This window comes from Pyxicephalus adspersus, chromosome 10 (assembly GCF_032062135.1).
Source record: "Pyxicephalus adspersus chromosome 10, UCB_Pads_2.0, whole genome shotgun sequence".
Taxonomy (NCBI): domain Eukaryota; kingdom Metazoa; phylum Chordata; class Amphibia; order Anura; family Pyxicephalidae; genus Pyxicephalus; species Pyxicephalus adspersus.
The window spans coordinates 4,701,894-4,721,560 of NC_092867.1; the positions used below are offsets into that span (position 1 = coordinate 4,701,894).

Genomic DNA, 19,667 nt, shown 5'->3' on the forward strand with positions numbered 1-19,667 from the left:
GGGGACATTAGAGTGTCAGCTCCTCTGTACAGAGACTGATGGGACTGGCTCAGTACTGTAACCTAGATGAATTTCTCTCTGATTTTCACCTCTCTGATGGTTAAGAACAGTCAGCAGTCAGTGAAGGTTCAATGTAGAGATATTCAAGGTTTGTGCATGTTTTTAGTTCAGCACTGATAACCCGGAGTTACTGGGAGTGGAAAAGCCATATATGTGAGATAGAATTGTTTATGCCAAAATACAGATCCTTTACTCTGTGTACAGTAAGTTTAATTCATTATTAATTACCCTGACCGAGCACAGAAATAAAATATTCATATTTCTGGGCATTATACTGCACAAAGAGGCCTACAGTAGGTAAATAAAAAGAAAATTCCTGCTGCTATACTAACTCTTTATCGTGTGCTGTCCTTTGCAGTCGGAATGATAAGATTCAGTAAAAAATCTCCCACTTATCCCCAATTATAAATAAAACCAAGAAATAAGATTTTTTTCTGATTTCTGAATTTCTTTCTGCTCTGCTATAAAGCTGAAATCCATCAGCTAGTTTGATTTTATTGTAAGATTTCTTTTTGTTTTCCTGCTTCAGAAAGAAGAAAAATGAGCAAGAAAAGCCAGCCAGCCAGCACCTCCGTTATGTTACCCCAGAGTTCCAGTATGAGATGAATTACCAAAACCTTGGCAAGTGTATCATCATCAACAACAAGAACTTCGATGTCAGGACGGGTGAGGTTATCGATGTTATTTGTGGAACTGAGAATTCTGCTGCTTGTGTCTGTTATATAGGAAAGGAGGAGGATGAGCCTAACACAGAAACTCTAATATAAACCTTTATATATACAATGTATTTGAATTGTTCTCCCAATGATGGGGTTCTGGTGTCCCTAGTGGAGGGTCCTGGTAATCCTCCATCATACAAAACACTGTACGCAATTGTGCTGTTCCAGCCTTGTGGTCACAGTTTGGTGATGCCCCTTTTCTGTTCCCCCATAGCTGTGCCGGGGGTACAAAGCCAGCTCCATAAAGACATGGGGTCACCAATATAGTGGAGGAATTTGAGTGTCCTGCACAAAGCCCTGACTTCATGCACCCTACTGAACACCTTTGGTAAGAATTGTAATAATGACCCGCTTTTCTCACCAACATCAGTACATGTTGGGCAAATTCCCACAGACACCCTTTATTATTGTTATTATTAATATTATTATTAAAAAAAAAAGGATTTATATAGCACCAACATATTACACAGCGCTGTACATTAAATAGGGGTTGCAAATGACAGACAGATACAGACAGTGACACAGGAGGAGGAAGAGAGGACCCTGCCCCGAAGAGCTTACAATCTAAGAGGTGGGAGAAGTATCACACAATAGGAGGGGGATATGGGTTGGTGGGAAGTAGTGAGGGTTTAGGAGACAGAAGAAGACGGGTAGGTGAGGGGGAAGCGTTGGGTTCTGAGGACTCTTTTAAATGAGCAGAAAGTAGGAGCAAGCCAAATAGGACGAGGAGACCATTCCAGGGAGTCGGGGCAGCTCTGGTAAAGTCTTGGAGCCGTGCGTGTGACGAGGTTATGAGTGGAGATGTCAATAATAGGTGATTGGCGGAGGAGGAGAATTTTTCTATCAGGTCAGAAAGGTAAGTGGGACAAGAACTGTGGAGAGATTTGTGTATCAGGTAGGTAGGTGGGTTAAGAGCTGTGAAGGGATTTGAAGGCAAAGCACAGGAGCTTGAATTTGATTCTCGGGTGAAATGGAAGCCTTTACCTTGTGGTAAGCCTCGAGATAATGGCCATATGGTGTAAGTTTACAAATAAGAGTATTGAGGGACTTTATATACAAAACCTGTAAAAGGGATAGAAGCCAATACAAAAACTTTTGTTTTCCATAACTTATGTTAGCCAAATAAAGTTGTCACTCGATCTACAAACTAATCTATAAATGACAATTATTTTATGCGATAGATATATGGTTACATCGGTGTCTTTCTTTCTCTCATTGCTCCATCAGGTATGTGTATTCGGAATGGCACGGATAAGGATGCCGGGGATTTATGCCAATGTTTTCGGAATCTGGGATTTGAAGTGAAGGTTTATAATGATCAGAGCTGTGAGGATATGGAGCGGTTGCTGCAGAGTGGTGAGTACATACCGAGTGATATTCTACATTATCCCCTTTATAACATGGGGAAACATAGAAATTACTTTCAGGTATTTAGGGAACCCCTGGCTATATTATATCCACAGATCACAGTATATTAGTGTGGTGGTCAGTGGGAAGAATTCCTCTTACATTGCTGGCCATTGGGAAGAATGTCACCCTTACAGATAGACAAAAAGATCATTGGGGTCACTTAGTCTGACCTGAGAGACACAAAATGCTCAAGGAACCCCTAGCGCCCTCTGGAGGAAGCCTGGTTGAGAAACGCCGCCCTAAACCATAATCGGCTCTGGTAACATATATGCAGACAGAAAGGTCAAACTGGGTATTATCTGAAATGTAAATTGGGTGCTGGTAGTGTTTGGTGCAGGACCTGAAGCTTTGGGGTTCAGCTTTATAAAATGATTTAAAGCTCCAACACAATACATTGGATTTTGGCCAAGGAGATCTGGTCATTAGGGGACAGTATATATCCCCTAATTTATTTGTTTGGTAGGGGACACTCCATATAAATATATAAGAAAGAGCAACTTTGCTGTTCTCTCCAGAGGTAACTCCTGCAAACATTTAAAAGCCAACGCGTTTCATGAGTTTACTCACCCTCTTCATCAGGGTTGATCATAATAAATTTCGGATGTCTAATGTGAATTCTCAGTGGAGCTTTGTGTACAGAATAAACTAAATATTACAAGAAAAGCAGCAAGAACATAGAATATTAGCTGCAGGTGTATTTACAAAGATATTTCATTAAACACACATTTACTGGTGTAATTTTGAAGTCTTCTGTGTTCCCCTGTGTCTTTGGTGACCCCTGTATCTTCTGTGACCCCTTAGTCACCCTTGACCCCTTTGTCACCCATGCCTCCTATCTCTTCCTCTGTCTCCTCTGTTCCCCTGTGTCTTCAGTGACCCCCATGTCACCGGTGTCTATTTTCTGGATTTCTGGCCTTCTTTGACTATTCTCCTGCCTGTCGATTCAGTACCACACATTGTCCTGCCCACCCTGGTGTGCCCAAGGACCACAACCTGGCAACAGCCGGCAACGCAACATTCTCCCCTCTACAGGCTCTGGAGAAGACCTCCTGTCTATTACAGTGTCACTGTGTTCCCCTTTGTCTTCAGTGACCCCGTGTCACCCATCAATGTCTCCTATTTCTTCTTGTGTCTCCTGTGTTCCCCTTTGTCTTCAGTGACCCCCATGTCACCGGTGTCTATTTTCTGGATTTATGGTTCTTGGCCCCTGGCTTTGTGCCTGATCTCACTTGTTTGCTGCCTGCAGCACAAAATCCTTACCACTAGAGGCTCTGGAGAAGACCAGGCTGCTGCTTAGATTCCGCACCTTGGCCCTTCTAAGGGCTCACACCATTACTGAGCAAGCAATAGCTCCCCCTAGAGGCTTGGTCTCTCCAAGCATGATAAATCATTTTAGTAGTGTTGTTTATCATAGAGAATTTTTTTTAGATATACATTTTAACACAAATGTTTTACATTTGGAAATTTCCAAGATCAATAAATATTACAAAATGCCCCTCCAAAATTACTTTAAAGAGCTTAAAAGTAACACATTGAAATTTTATAAGGTGACGCTGGTCAGGTTCAGCAATGATATAAGAAATAGTAATTATCGTCTTTCCTTCCTGTTAGTGGCAAAGTATGATCACAGTGACAGCGCCTGCTTCGCCTGCATCCTCCTGAGCCACGGAGAGGAAGGTCAGATCTATGGCACGGATGGAGCGATGGCAATAAAAGTGCAGGACCTGAAGCTTTGGGGTTCAGCTTTATAAAATGATTTAAAGCTCCAACACAATACATTGGATTTTGGCCAAGGAGATCTGGTCATTAGAGGACAGTATATATCCCCTAACTTAATTGCTTGGTAGGTGACACTCTATTTAAATATATAAGAAAGAGCAACTTTGCTGTTCTCTCCAGAATTAACTCCTGCAAACATTTGAAAGCCAACGCATTTCATGAGATTACTCACCCTCTTCATCAGGGTTGATCATAATAAATTTCGGATGTCTAATGTGAATTCTTAGTGGAGCTTCTCTGTAACAGAGAAAAGTCTTCTGTGTACAGAATAAACTAAATATTACAAGAAAAGCAGCAAGAACATAGAATATTACCTGCAGGTGTATTTACAAAGATATTTTATTAAACACACATTTACTGGTGTAATTTTGAAATCTCCTGTGTTCCCCTGTGTCTTTGGTGACCCCTGTATCTTCTCTGACCTCTTTGTCACCCGTGACCCCTTTGTCACCCGTGACCCCTTAGTCACCCTGACCCCTTTGTCACCCATTCCTCATATCTCTTCCTGTGTCTCTTGTACTCTCCTGTGTTCTGTGACCCCTGTGTCACTCATGCCTCCTATCTCTTCCTCTGTCTCGTGTGTTTCCCTGTGTCTTCAGTGACCCCCATGTCACCGGTGTCTATTTTCTGGATTTCTGGCCTTCTTTGACTATTGTCCTGCCTGTCCATTCGGTACCACATATTGTCTGGTGTGCCCAAGGACCACAACCTGGCAGCAGCCTCCAACGCAACATCCTTCTCCTCTACCGGCTACGGAGAAGACCCCTGTGTCATCCATGCCTCCAATCTCTTACATTGTCACTGTGTTCCCCTGTGACTTCTGTGCCCCCCGTGTCAGCCCTCCAAAAATTACTTTTTCTAAGGAGCTTAAAAGTAACACATTGAAATTTTATAAGGTGACGCTGGTCAGGTTCAGCAATGATATAAGAAATAGTAATTATCGTCTTTCCTTCCTGCTAGTGGCAAAGTACGATCACAGTGACAGCGCCTGCTTCGCCTGCATCCTCCTGAGCCACGGAGAGGAAGGTCAGATCTATGGCACGGATGGAGCGATGGCAATAAAAACTCTTACTACGCTTTTCCGAGGAGATAAATGTAAAAGTCTGGTGGGGAAGCCCAAACTTTTCTTTATCCAGGTAAGACGTAGGCAGAAAGAATTTATTTATTATTATTGATCACTTTATCTGCTAGGTAAACCTTTGCAGGTCCCTGAGCTTTTTGAAAGTTGTTATTCAATGAATATATAAATCACTCATATCAGTTATTGCCCTATAAGCTTACACTTTAATGTCACCTTTCCCCCCACAATCTGTATACACATACTTAGATAATGGTCAACTTTGGCTGATGCCAATAATTCTGCCACCAGTATTTATGAATTAATGAATAATTCCTACATCAACATTGGAAAACATGATACATGATATACAGTTAGGTCCATAAATATTTGAACAGAGACAAGTTTTTTCTAATTTTGGTTCTGTACATTACCACAATTAATTTAAATGAAACAACTCAGATACAGCTGAACTGCAGACTTTCAGCTTTAATTCAGTGGGTTGTACAAAAAGATTGCATACAAATGTGAGGAACTAAATCCCTTATTACACGATCACTTCATTTCAGGGGCTCAAAAGTAATTGGACAATTGTGGCCGGTGTGGGCAATTCCTTAGTTATGTCATTATCAATTAGGCAGAAAAAAGGACTGGGGTTGATTTGAGGGGGTAGGGGGTGCTTGTATGTAAAAGATTTTGCTGTGAACAGACAACATGTGGACAAAGGAGCTCTCTGTGCAGGTGAAACAAGCCATTCCTAAGCTGCAAAAACAGAAAAAAAACATCAGAGAAATTACTGCAATATTAGGAGTGGCAAAATCTACAGTTTGGTACATCATGGGAAACAAACAAAGCACTGGTGAACTCCGCAACGCCAAAAGACCTTGACGTCTACGGAAGACAACAGTGGTGGATGATGGCAGAATCATTTCATGGTGAAACCCCTTCACAACAGCCAACCAAGTGACCAACACTCTCCAGGAAATAGGCGTATCGATATCCAAGTCTACCATAAAGAGAAGACTGCATGAAAGTAAATACAGAGGGTGCACTGCAAGGTGCGAGCCACTCATAAGCCTCAAGAATAGAAAGGCTAGATTGGACTTTACTCAAAAACATCTAAAAAAGCCGGCACAGTTCTGGAAAAACATTCTTTGGACAGATGAAACCAAGATCAACCTTTTCCAGAATGATGGCAAGAAAAAAGTATGGAGAAGGCGTGGAACAGCTCATGATCCAAAGCATAGCACATCATCTGTAAAACATGGCGGAGGCAGTGTGATGGCTTGGGTGTGCATGGCTGCCATGGCACTGGGACACTAGTGTTTATCCATGATCCGTGACACAGAAGCAGCCGAATTAATTCTGAGGTGTTCAGAGACATACTGTCTGCTCAAATCCAGCTAAATGCAGTCACATTGATTGGGAGACGTTTCATAATACAGATGGACAATGACCCAAAACATACAGCCAAAGCAACCCAGGAGTTTATTAAAGCAAAGAAGTGGAATATTCTTGAATGGCCAAGTCAGTCACCTGATCTGAACCCAATTGAGCATGCATTTCACTTGTTGAAGACTAAACTTCGGACTGAAAGGCCCACAAACACACAGCAACTGAAAGCCGCTGCAGTAAAGGCCTGGCAGAGCATTAATAGGAGGAACCCCGGCATCTGGTGATGTCCATGAGTTCAAGACTACAGGCTGTCATTGCCAGCAAAGGGTTTTCATCCAAGTATTAGAAATGAACATTTTATTTTCAGCTATTTAATTTGTCCAATTACTTTTCAGCCCCTGAAATGAAATGAATGTGTAAAAAAAGGCTTTAGTTCCTCACATTTTTATGCAATCTTTTTGTTCAACCCACTGAATTAAAGCTGAAAGTCTGCAGTTCAACTAAATCTGAGTTGTTTCATTTAAAATTAATTGTGGTAATATACAGAACCAAAATTAGAAAAAAGTTGTTTGTCCAAATATTTAGGACATAACTGTATAAAAAAATGATGAGCCTCCCCCAATGTATGAACAACAGTAAAAGGTATGTACTATGCAGCACAAGGTTGGCAGTACGACGGGTACATTGCAGGTTGCATTGTGTTGTAGGTTGTAATGTATTTCTCACTGTACATAAAAAGTAATAGTTATATAACATATAGCACAGCACACAGTGTAATGTATACAGAACATGATCTTTGCAACTAAACAACTAATACATTACATAAATTATGTATGCTGTGCTGTCTGGCACAGGTTCCCTCCCAATAAAAATTAAACCCCTACCCTAAACATGGCAATAACCTGTTCCTCCAGCAACTTCTGAACAAAAAAATCCCCTTCTCAAGAAAAAAAATACCTTCTTTAGGCAAAAAAATCCCCTAAGCCACCTACCATTGAAAAGAAATCTGATCAGGGTTGTAACTTTTCACCCCTCTACTCTATTCTTTAGATACACTCTAATTATAAAACATATATATATTTATAAAAAATATATATAAAAATATTTATAAAATATAAATCAGACATTATCTGAAACATTCCCTTGTTGGAATATTTCAGGTCCATATGTTTCACTAGCAGTCAGGGAATGTTTGAAGGAATGTCATATTTTATAAATAGAGCCCTTTGAATTACAATGAGATTGTACAGCGCTGTGTAATATGTTGGCGCTATATAAATACTATATATTATGTGATCATTGTAGAGTGAGGAATTCCTATGTAGTATAAATATCAGCTGTGTAGGTATTGGACCTGGTATCATTTGGATTTGATCTGTGCATTTGGCTGTTTGCCACTTTTGCAGAATAGGAAAAAGTTAAAATCCTCAAATTTTTAGACTATTTTTGCTGTCTGGTTCCTATTGAAGAGATTTGCATTTACTTTCATATCCCAGAGATAAATTTGTATGTTGAAGATTTCCCCTTCACCAATTTGGGCTTTCAATTTACTTTAATATATTGTAACAAGCTTTCACTTTGGATGAAACTTTCCCCCAGGACATTGGACGCTATTCTGGTGTAAGGGAAAGTTTGGGATAGGAAATGTTTTTTGGAATTGATGTTGCCATTGTTTGCATTCCCAGCCGGGGAGTTCCCAGTCTATTGACATTTTGTGCTGCCAAAATTATTTGTCTTCCATGATGTGCGTTACACATTGTATCCCTGCAAAGCCAATAATAAAATGTCTGTGTCACAGGCTTGCCGGGGGTCTGAGTTTGATGAGGGGATTCAGACAGATTCCGGACCAGCTAATGACACCTTGGAGACGGATGCCAATCCCAGATACAAGATTCCAGTGGAGGCAGATTTCCTTTTTGCCTACTCCACCGTACCAGGTAGACTCATCTAGAACAACAAGGGAAATTGGAGCACTTCAGCTATAGAAGCTTTATTATTATTACACACTATTTATAAAGCACTGACATAATATGCAGCGCTGTACAAAGTCCATAGTCATAGTCCTCAAAGGAGCTTACAATCTAATGTCCCTACTATAGTCATATATCATTAATACAGTCTAAGGTCAATCTTGTGGGGAAGTCAATTAACCTAACTGCATGTTTTTGGAATGTGGGAGGAAACAGGAGTACCCAGAGGAAATCCACACAAACACACAAACTCCATGCAGATAGGATGGCCGAGATTCAAACCTGGGACCCAGCGTTGCAAAGGCCAGAGTGCTAACCACTGAGCCACTGTGCTGCAAATATGGGGAGTAGTTTTACTGTTAAAAGTAAACATTATATTTTTTAATCTGCCCCCTTACACATAAATGATGTCACTAGTCATTAATATTAATAAACTGTATTTATACGCCAACATACTACGCAGCGCTGTACAATAAATAGGGGTTGCAAATGACAGACAGATACAGACAGTGACACAGGAGGAGGAGAGGACCCTGTCCTGAAGAGCTTACAATCTAAGAGGTAGGGGAAGTATCATACAATGGGGGGGATATGGAATGGTGGGTGAGTAGTGAGGATTTAGGAGACAGAAGAAGACGGGTAGGTGAGGGTGAAGCGTTGGGTTTTGGGGTCTCTTTTAAATGAGCAGAAAGTAGGAGCAAGCGGAATACGATGAGGAAGACCATTCCAGAGACGGGGCAGCTCTAGAAATGTCTTGGAACCGTGCGTGTGATGAGGTTAGGAGCGAGGAAGTCATTAGTAGGTCATTGGAGGAGCGAAGAGAGTGGCTAGGGGGGGATTTTTCTATCAGTTCAGAAAGGTAAGTGGGATAAGAGCTGTGGATGGATTTGAAGGCAAAGCACAGGAGATGAATTTGATTCTAAGGGTAATGGAAGCCAATGAAGAGAACTACAGAGAGAGGCAGCAGAAGAGGAGCAGTGGGAGGGCTGTGTATGGGGTAGGTAGGTGGGAAGGCTGTGTATGGGGTAGGTAGGTGGGAAGGCTGTGCATAGGGTAGGTGGGAAAGCTGTGTATGGGGTAGGTAGGTGAGAAGGCTGTGTATGGGGTAGGTAAGTGGGAAGAATGGATAAGTCTGGCTGCAACATTGGTAATAGAGTGTAGAGAAGAGAGACGGAGTAGTGGAATACCAAAAATGAAGATGTTAGAAAGCATGAGAAAATTTGTGCTTTAAATATACTATAATAAAAAATAATATTATTATATAATATATGTATTATATAATTATGAAATATATTGTATGCATACTATAATAGGCTTAAGATATGTATTTGAATGAAGGGAAGTCGTTGAAAGCCCTAAAAGCAAACAGACTGGAGGAATAGATAGGTTGTCCTAAAAGGCCGGTGCCACTCTAAACCTAAATAATTGGCCCTATGTATGTCATGAAATGGTCTGTATAATATATTAATCTCCTGTATCTCCCCGCAGGTTATTACTCCTGGAGGAATCCGGGCAGGGGCTCCTGGTTCGTGCAGGCTCTCTGCAGCGTTCTTAACCAATACGGGAAGCAGCTGGAGATTATGCAGATCTTGACTCGGGTCAACTACCTGGTGGCGACTAACTTCGAATCATGGTCAGATGACCCACGCTTCAGCGAGAAGAAGCAGATCCCCTGTGTGGTCTCTATGCTAACCAAGGAACTGTATTTTTAGACGTTTTACACGTGGACCCCATAAGGTCCATCACTATCAGGGAGCAATGAGGCAAGCTGATCTCTTTTTAAAGTAGCTTAATAGGATTTATTAAACAAGGCGGTGCAAGGAGCATTGACCATGTGTAAGATGTAGACATCTACATGTAGGAGCTCATATACGTCACCCAAACAGAGCTGTAGCCACCCTTTTAAGGGTGTATGAGCCCAAATAGTCTATACAGATGTGTGGGAGCCCATACAAAGGTGTTGCCATCCATGCAGATATGTAGCTACTTATACAGAGGTATACTAGCACATGCATAGTCTCTCATATTCCTGTATATCACTCAGCAATATGGTGCAAAACCTAATATGGAAACCCCCAATGTTCTGTATTAGGGCCCTGGTGACACCCCTAATCTGAGAGTTCATACCATCTGCCAATACAAGTACAATAGGATAAAATATCTTGTCCTCCCGTGCTCCCTACCAGTATTTTTCTCATACTAGGTGCTGTGATTTGCTCAAGCCTTTGTATCTCCCAAGGAAAAGTGTCCTTGTCTAAATTATCCATAGTCTACCAATGTCCAACCCTCTAAATGATATGGAACCAGGAGTAGTTAGGACCCAATTGGGCTTACTTGGAAGAAGCTACCATGAAACTGTCTGCTTGGTGGAGACTTTTCCATCATAGAGTTCAAGCCAGCAGAGTACCCTGGCTGTTGCCAGTCCATTGCCACCGCTGTCATCTTTTCCATCTTTGTCTCTGTTGTGGCCAATAGATGACCATTAAGGATGTAACTCCTGCACCCTCCCCCCCCATCATACATGAATGGGCCAAGAATTACACTTGGCATGGATACACTAAATGAAATAGGTCTCAAGTCTCAACCTTAGTCATGGGGGAACGCTTGAAATAACGTTCAGGTCTTCTGGGACCTTCTATAATTACTATATCCACAGATCACAGTATATTAGTGTGGTGGTCAGTGGGAAGAATTCCTCCTATATTACTGGCCATTGGGAAGAATGTCACCCTTACAGATCATTGGGGTTACTTAGGCTGAACAGAGAGACACAAACTACTTATTGCTCAAGGAACCCCTAACGGCCCCTGGAGGAACCCTGGTTGAGAAACACTGACCTACAGTCAATACATCCACAATACTGCAGAACAAAGTCTACATAACGTAAACCCTCTGATAAGAGGAAACATTGAGTCTGATCTATAAAACAATTTTCAAGACTGAAGAAGATTGATTATCATCGGAGAACCTGGGGGATCCATCAATCCTGGAATGGGTCTGGTGCCAACTAATAGCAAATGATTTTTAAGAAATCCATTCCAGGTTTGCTGCATCCCCCAGGTTCTCCCAATGATAATCTATCTTCTCCAGTCTTGCACAAGGAACCCCTAGCAACCCTTGCTTGAGAAACATGGCTCTATCTCCTAATGGTTTTATTATTCAATGACATTTACTTTTTTTTAGGATAATACCATGGAGATATTATAGTTTAGATATATTTCTCTGCACCCACTAAATACTACTTATTAGAAACATGTGATGTAATAAAAAATTTAGGCAGGTAGGATCCCTGGGCAGGAAATACCAGTAAATGTAATTTTGTGTGTGCCCTGGGTATGATTTATGTACAAATACACAACAATATTTTTACATATTGTTGTTTTTCTATACTGCATTGCCCAGAAGAAATGTTGATAAAGCTAATAGAAAACATGCATTGTCATGTTTCTGGTCTCTGCCTCTCTTTATGCTCCACCCCTGAGGATCCAATTTGAGCATTGGGACATAAATACCTTTCTTTAACTACAGGAGGGTTGAGTGTACAATATAATGTCCCTACCATAGTCATATGTCATTAATACAGACTAAGGTCAATTTTTGGAGGAAGCCAATTAACCTAACTGCATTTTTTGGAATGTGGGAGGAGATCAGAGTACCTGGAGGAAACCCACACAAACATGTAGAGAACCTGCAAACTCCATGCAGATAGTGTCCTGGCTGAGATTTGAAGCTGGGACCTAGTGCTGCAAAGACCAGAGTGCTAACCACTGAGGCACTGAGCTGCCCAGAGTTGGACCCCTGATTACAGCCCCCTGCACCCCCTTTTAAATGCACCCCCAAGTCTCAAATGTTTTCCTTTGTTCTGAGCACTCATAAAAGGTGAAAGCCAACTACATTGTTTTCTTGCACTTTACAGATCTTTCATTGCTCCTTGCACAGCCTTATTGAATATTTGTATATGTTACAAACCTATAGATAGCAACTGAAAATATTGTTTTATGTTTTTGGAAGTTGTAACGCTGCCTGTCGTGTAGGATTATTCAAAGGGTCAGTCTGCCCAAAACTAGTGTTTGTTACGGTCTGGTGAGTCGCACATCGGGGATTCTAGCAATGGGATCTCAGTTTCTTGGCTTCCAAAGGGAGTTTTGTTTCTTTGTATTATCCAAGCAATGGTCCAGCATGGTGGATACCTTGCAATGGCTGCGGCAGGTGGGCGGTGTTGGGAACACAATACAGACGCTGTCAGTTTTTGGTAGACTGCTCCCTTTAAAAGTCCTTTTTCTACCCATTTCCAATTATCATTGCCTAACGTTGTTACTTTTGTGCAGCCAGTCTGTGCTTCTGTCTGGATTTCTGTGCCAAGTGTATGAGTCTGTTTCCTGAGCCCGCAGGTACTTATCTACGCAATGTCTTCTGTGCCTGCAGCATTGTGAAATATACGTTCTATTCGTCCTGCCTGAATACTTTCATTGGTAGCTGAAACATGTCACTGGTAGAGCTGCTCCGAAGTATAGAGCCCACCCTCTGCCTTCATTTTTATTTTAGCAGGTAGTGCAGGCACTACCATTGTAAGCCTGGTCCAAAATTTCAGCTGTTGTGAATTTTAGAAAGACGCACGGACTACAGATCACATATACGGTATGTGCAAATTTTAACCAATCAATGTCCTTTTTTTTAAGGTTTAAAATTATCAACTGGTAATTGGTTATATCTGATTGGTTGGTTCTGTTCTACCTATCACTGCTCATTCCTGTGGAAGGGTTCATTGTATCGATGGCTTTGCAGCACACAGACCCCTCGGTACCGGAGAAGAGGGGATGAGGTCTGTGTGTAGGGGGTGTTGGGGGTGGTCTGAGATAAAGAGTGGGGCTTATGCTGGAAACTACAAAATGTGATACAAAAACAGGCAGTTAACATAAAGATTTTAGATATATAAAACCAATCTACCCATCAAAAATGTAATTTACTATTAGATACACTCCAGATTTGCACTCAGGTTTCCCCATAACTCTCATCCCCCTGCTCCTGCAATTGCTTCATTCTGAATTTAAATGGAATCCCCTGCCATGTCCTTGGATTTACTGATCTAGGAGTGATGATTGTTTTATGTGGTTTTTATAACCCACAGTGTTTATAACAGCCATGCACATCATAAGAAATGGAAAAGGCGTATGCCTAAAATAAATATCGCCGCTCCGACATTGCCTGTAGTAGCATCTAAAGCAGCCTGGAATCTGCTATAACATCTCTCTGCATGTGATCATTATATTGCTTCAAGCACATAACCTGTAAATGGTATGAAATTGCTTGTGCAAGGATGATAATATGTAACGTCAAAAGTTATGGAATCCCAGAGATGGCAATAAAAAATTCATTTTAAGCACAATTACAAAGAAAGATATATTTATATATCAATGTGAATTCATAAGGAATTAGAGCTCCGTCTATTAAGCCACCAATCAGCATCGGACCTGCACAGTGAGTGAATTCTGATTGGTGGGCAAATGACTCATTACATTACACATGAGATGTATTCTGTGCCATTGATGTGTCGCTGTGTCCTACAACGTACAAAACTTCAAAGTTCTGACAATAAAGAAATGTTTTGTTGTAGATGTGGTCTTCTGTTTCTGTTTATTCATCTCAGAAGTGCCATTCACACAGATAGAGGAGGAAGGTTTAGGGGCTCAGTGCAAATATAAATATGGTGCCCACAAATGGTCACTATTACAGCTACCTGCACCATTGTCATTCTGTCAGTTGGGGCCCCAGGAAATACATTACCTTCATGAAACTATGTCAAAAAGTTTTAGTGGTCCCCTGAGGAGTGGTATTCAGTGGTCACCCAAATATTTTTGAATTTTTATTTCTTGCTAGTACACTGTGCTCTATCTTGTGCCTGTTCATTCTGAGTCTGTGCGCCATTAAAGAGCCTGTACATAACCACTGATATTCAGTTAGTGAGTTGGCATTTGATGGGGTGCAGGGGGTGCCCTGTGATATCACTGCCCTAATAAGATATCCTATACTTCACTATAATGCTACTGCTAATAAGAAAATTTCTTCCATAAAAGATTGACACCATAGTGATTGGGGAGGGGGTATCATCTCATAATCCCCTTCTTTGCGGATCTATTTGCCATGGGTTGGCCTGGGTTAAATTAGATGTAACTCCAATCTCATATGATTTATTTTATGCATGCAATTTCAAAAGTTTTAAATCTGCAGAAAACTAATATTGATCATACATTAAAGGTTCTGCTTATAGGATGACAACGCCCTGTCTTTGGATTTCATTTCTGCTCCTGTGTTGTCACATGCTCCCCTGATGGACACTAAAACCAGCTATGTTGACATATGTTGCAGAGGCATGGGCCGCTGTTGTAGGAAGCTGGTCTAGAGCAATTATTATTACTCCGTATTTATATAACTTCAACATATTACGCAGCACTGTACAAGTCATGTTAGTAGCTGTCACTCAAAGGAGCTCACAATCCAATGTCCCTATCATAGTCATATATCATAGACAGGAAGCAGCTGCACAGATCCTACAGGATATTATCAGCACAGAGATGGTAAAGAAGAGTTTAACTTGTTTTTGTTTTAATAAATTAAAACTGTTTATGATAGACAAAGCAAATATATAGTCAGAGTTTTTCTGCTGTAGTTATTAGCAATACAATTCTCAGATGTTTGTGATCCTCATATTCCGAGAGATGACGCCTTTGTTAATTGTTCTTGTTTATTCTGAGACATCACCTATTCCCGCCAGCGTTTCTCCTCCTGTGACATAACTACCTACCCGGAGCTGCCGCAGGCACACTATAAACACGAGCTTCATTCCAGCATGCCTAATGTGTACACAAAGGAAATAATGCACAATGGAAAGGCACCATCGTATGTTCAGACATATCAGCTTCTGATAACATTGTGATGGACGTATGGAAGATATGATTGTGGGAAAGGGATAAAACTCAGCACATATTATTACATATTAGAGACCAAGCAGAGCACAGCACAGACATACACCCATCAGCCAAAGCATTGAAACCAATTCCCAATATTGTTTTTATGGTTCCCATAAAGTGATCATGCAACCTCTCACTGGTTTTGTTATTTTTGGCTGATCTGGGTATATTTATCTATACAAAGAATGAGACTGGCAAATAATCTGACATCTGGCAGCTTTGTTAGGAGATTGCTGCAATACAATGGTCACTGTTTGAATGCAATTTTTCAAGTCAACTCTGGTTCTTATAAACCACTAGATCTGGTTGGGCAGCTCCCATCAGGCATGGAACCTTGGGGAGCCTTGGATTGTGTCAACAATCGGTGCACCAAATCAATAGCTGCAGAGTCCTAGGGGGTTAAGCTCCAAAATAAGATAATGTAAAATAAAAAAAGTGATCAAATTTCAGTGGCTTCCCTTTATCAGGACCTGAGGGTATAAACGAGGGTCCTAGGTCTTACGAGAATGTACTAATGGAAAACTAATGATGTTGGGCACACCCAACACAGCGATGGTAGACACCCTTTTTAATGGATACAGCCAGTGTACAGACCCAGCAACCCAACACAGAGACAATGGAAACCCTTTATAATAGACACAGCAGTTGTACAGACCCAGCAAGCCAACACAGAGATGGTGGAAATCCTTTAAAATGGGCACAGCAGGTGTATAGACCCAGCAACCCAACACAGAGATGGTACAAACCCCTTTATAAGGGCAAAGCGGGTGTAAAGACCCAGCAACCCAACACAGAGACAGTGGAACCCATTCATAATGGATACAGTCAGTGTACAGACCAAGGAACCCAACACAGAGATGGAGGAAACGCTTAATAATAGGCACAGTAGATGTACAGACCCCACAACCCAACACAGAGATGGAGAAAACCCTTTATGATGGACACAGCAGGTGTACAGAATCAGGAACCCAAACACAGAGATAGAGGTAACCCTTTATAATAGGCACAGAAGGTGTACAGACCCAGCAAGCCAACACAGAGATGATGAAAACCCTTCATAATGGATACAGCCAGTGTATAGACCCAGCAACCCAACACAGAGATAGAGGTAACCCTTTATAATAGGCACAGAAGGTGTACAGACTCAGCAACCCAACACAGAGATGGATGAAACCCTTTATAATGGGCACAGTAGATGTACAGACCCAGCAACCCAACACAAAGATGGTGAAAACCCTTCATAATGGATACAGCCAGTGTACAGACCCAGCAACCCAACACAGAGATGGAGGAAACCCTTTTTAATGGGCACAGTAGATGTACAGACCCAGCAACCCAACACAGAGATGGATGAAACCCCTTATAATGGGCAAAGTAGGTGTACAGACCCAGCAACCCAACACAAAGATGGTGAAAACCCTTCAAAATGGATACAGCCAGTGTACAGACCCAGCAACCCAACACAGAGATAGAGGAAACCCTTCATAACGGGCTCAGCAGGTGTACAGACCCAGGAACTGGTGTGAACCCTTCCTGAGCTCCTGCACCTTCCTTAAAAGCTATAAAAAGCAATACATCAACAAGCAGGGCTATTAAGCTACAATTAGCTGATATCAGTGTGCGATAATGTTGGTGTGGTGAATAATACAAGATATGAGCGTATTACAGGTATAGAAAAAAAAAGAATCAAAGTCGAAGCAAATAAACCCACCAGATTAGATTGGTTGGCAATAATCCAGCTGCTCTCCTTTGACCCTGCTCAGGATTTACCCACAGAAATGTCAAATACTTGAAGCACTGAATTCTGTGATTCCCCTACACCACCCTCCAGCACTTCACCATCCTGTAAATCATTTCAGGTCCCAGGTAACCCAGATAAAAGATAAACGCACGCCTCACAGGACTTTCCATCTTGTGTACTGGACACCAAACCAGATGTTTTTTCAACACCTCTTTGTTCTGCAAGTCAAAAATATTTTCAGTTATTGTCATAAAATAAAAAAAAAAACAATGGTAGTAGGAAAGGACCCAATTTAATTGGTGGTCAGTGTAATAGTTCCTTACATTAAGTTGTCAGTGGGAGAATCTCTCCCGTATGTTAGCAGTCACAGCAGTAGTCACTTATGTTGTTGGTATTGGAAGATGGTTCCCCTTACTTTGGTGGCCAGTGAAAAAGTACCATCTTCTATTGGTGGTCAGTGTATTGGTCCTTTACATTGGTGGTGAGTGTAATTGTCCCTTACATTTAATGTTAAAAAAGATAGATTTCAAGGGGTTTTCTCTTTGTTAAGTAAATGTTAAAGTTACCTAGCCTGGTTTCAACAATTTAAATACTGAAGATAGGAGAGGGGACAGACAGGCTTTCAGTAGGCTGATGTAATAATAAAAAAACAATTTGCCTTGTCTTGGATATATTATCACACTTTGTTTGTATATAGTGTAGTAGCTCAATGTTATCAATAGGACTACATAAATCTCTAATTAAATTGTTTTTATTAGTTACTTCTGCCTACTAAAAGCCTGTCTGCCCCTATCCTATCTTCAGTGTTTAAATAGTCCCTTTCATTAGGTCATCAGTGGGAGAAGGTCTCCCGTATATCAGTGGTCAGTGTAGTGGCGCTTTGGTGGGCAGTGAAAAAGTAACATCTTCCATTTGGTGGTCAGTGTAATAATCCTTTACAGTGGTGGTCAGTGTAATAGTCCCTTACATTAAATAGTCAGCGGGAGAAGGTCTTCCGTACATTAGCAGTCAGTATAGTGGTAGTGGGATTTAATAGATTGTAAGCTCTTCTACCTTCTGAATCCATCCCTTACCCTAAATATATTGTAAGCTCTTTTACCATCTGCATCCCCCTTAAACTCGAACAGATTGTAAGCTTATCTACCTTCTGTATCCTCTCTTATACCCTAAAAGATTGTAAACTCTTCTCCCATATGTATCCATTTTATATCTTAATAGATTATAAGCTCTTCTGCCTTCTGTATTCCCCTTTTACGCTAATAGATTGTAAGCTCTTCTACCTTCTATATCCTCCCTTATATTCCAATACATTGTAAACTTTTCCACCTTCTGTATCCTCCCTTATACCCCAATAGATTGTAAGCTCTTCTACCTTCTGTATCCCACTTATACCCTTATAGATTGTAAGCTGTTCTACCTTCTGTGACCTCCTATACACCCCAATAGATTGTAAGCTCTTCTACCTTCTGTATCCCACTTATACCCTTATAGATTGTAAGCTCTTCTACCTTCTGTGACCTCCTATACACCCCAATAGATTGTAAGCTCCTCTACCTTCTGTATCCCCCTTATACCTTAATAGATTGTAAGCTCCTCTACCTTCTGTATCCCCCTTATACCCTAATAGATTGTAAGCTCCTCTACCCTCTGTATCCTCCCTTATACCTTAATAGATAGTAAGCTCTTCTACCTCCTGTACCCCCCTTATACCCTAATAGATTGTAAGTGTTTTTGCCTTCTGTATCCCCCTTATACCCTATTAGATTGTAAGCTACTCTACCTTCTGTATCCCCCTTACTCCCTAATAGATTGTAAGCTCTTCTACCTTCTGTATCCCCCTTATACCCTAATAGATTGTAAGCTCTTCTACCTTCTGTATCCCCCTTACTCCCCAATAGATTGTAAGCTCCTCTACCTTCTGTATCCCCCTTATACCTTAATAGATTGTAAGCTCCTCTACCTTCTGTATCCCCCTTATACCTTAATAGATAGTAAGCTCTTCTACCTTCTGTACCCCCCTTATACCCTAATAGATTGTAAGTTTTTTTTGCCTTCTGTATCCCCCTTATACCCTATTAGATTGTAAGCTCTTCTACCTTCTGTATCCCCCTTACTCCCTAATAGATTGTAAACTCTTCTACCTTCTGTATCCCCCTTACTCCCCAATAGATTGTAAAGCTCTTCTATCTTCTATCTTCTATATCCTCTCTTACACTGATTTTAAGATGTGAAAAATGCTATAAAATGTTTATTAAAAATGCATTGTAATGAAGTGTAAAACTTTGCATTGGCACCTCAAGAAGTTCCAACAAAGGCCATGGACATGACAGAGGAACAAAAGACGCATTCTTTAAACATGTTTATTTTTCCAAGGGTTACAGTCAGTGCAAGTTTAGGATAACCCCAACCAAGTCACAATGGGACAATTCATAGGGGGGAATTTTCTGACTCAATAAATGTGTTCATCTCCCCCCCAGCAATGTGATGTCTGTGAGCTCCCACGCTGGTGCCAACATCTTCTTCAACTTCATGCAGGTTCAGCATCTTCAGCCGTCTTCAATGGCTCTG

General features: G+C 41.1%; 1 protein-coding gene across 2 annotated transcripts in view; it reads left to right on the plus strand.

The window, feature by feature from the left end:
- Nucleotides 1–14,003, plus strand: part of CASP7 (caspase 7) — a 25,232-nt gene extending 11,229 nt beyond the window's left edge. For both annotated transcript variants that reach the window (XM_072423852.1, XM_072423853.1), the window contains 5 exons: nucleotides 590–726; nucleotides 2,007–2,135; nucleotides 4,929–5,104; nucleotides 8,219–8,357; nucleotides 9,879–14,003. In XM_072423852.1, the coding sequence (XP_072279953.1) occupies nucleotides 590–726; nucleotides 2,007–2,135; nucleotides 4,929–5,104; nucleotides 8,219–8,357; nucleotides 9,879–10,102 (805 nt within the window). In that variant the 3' untranslated portion in view covers nucleotides 10,103–14,003. The remainder of the gene's footprint in view (nucleotides 1–589; nucleotides 727–2,006; nucleotides 2,136–4,928; nucleotides 5,105–8,218; nucleotides 8,358–9,878) is intronic.
- The last annotated feature ends 5,664 nt before the right edge of the window (nucleotides 14,004–19,667 follow it).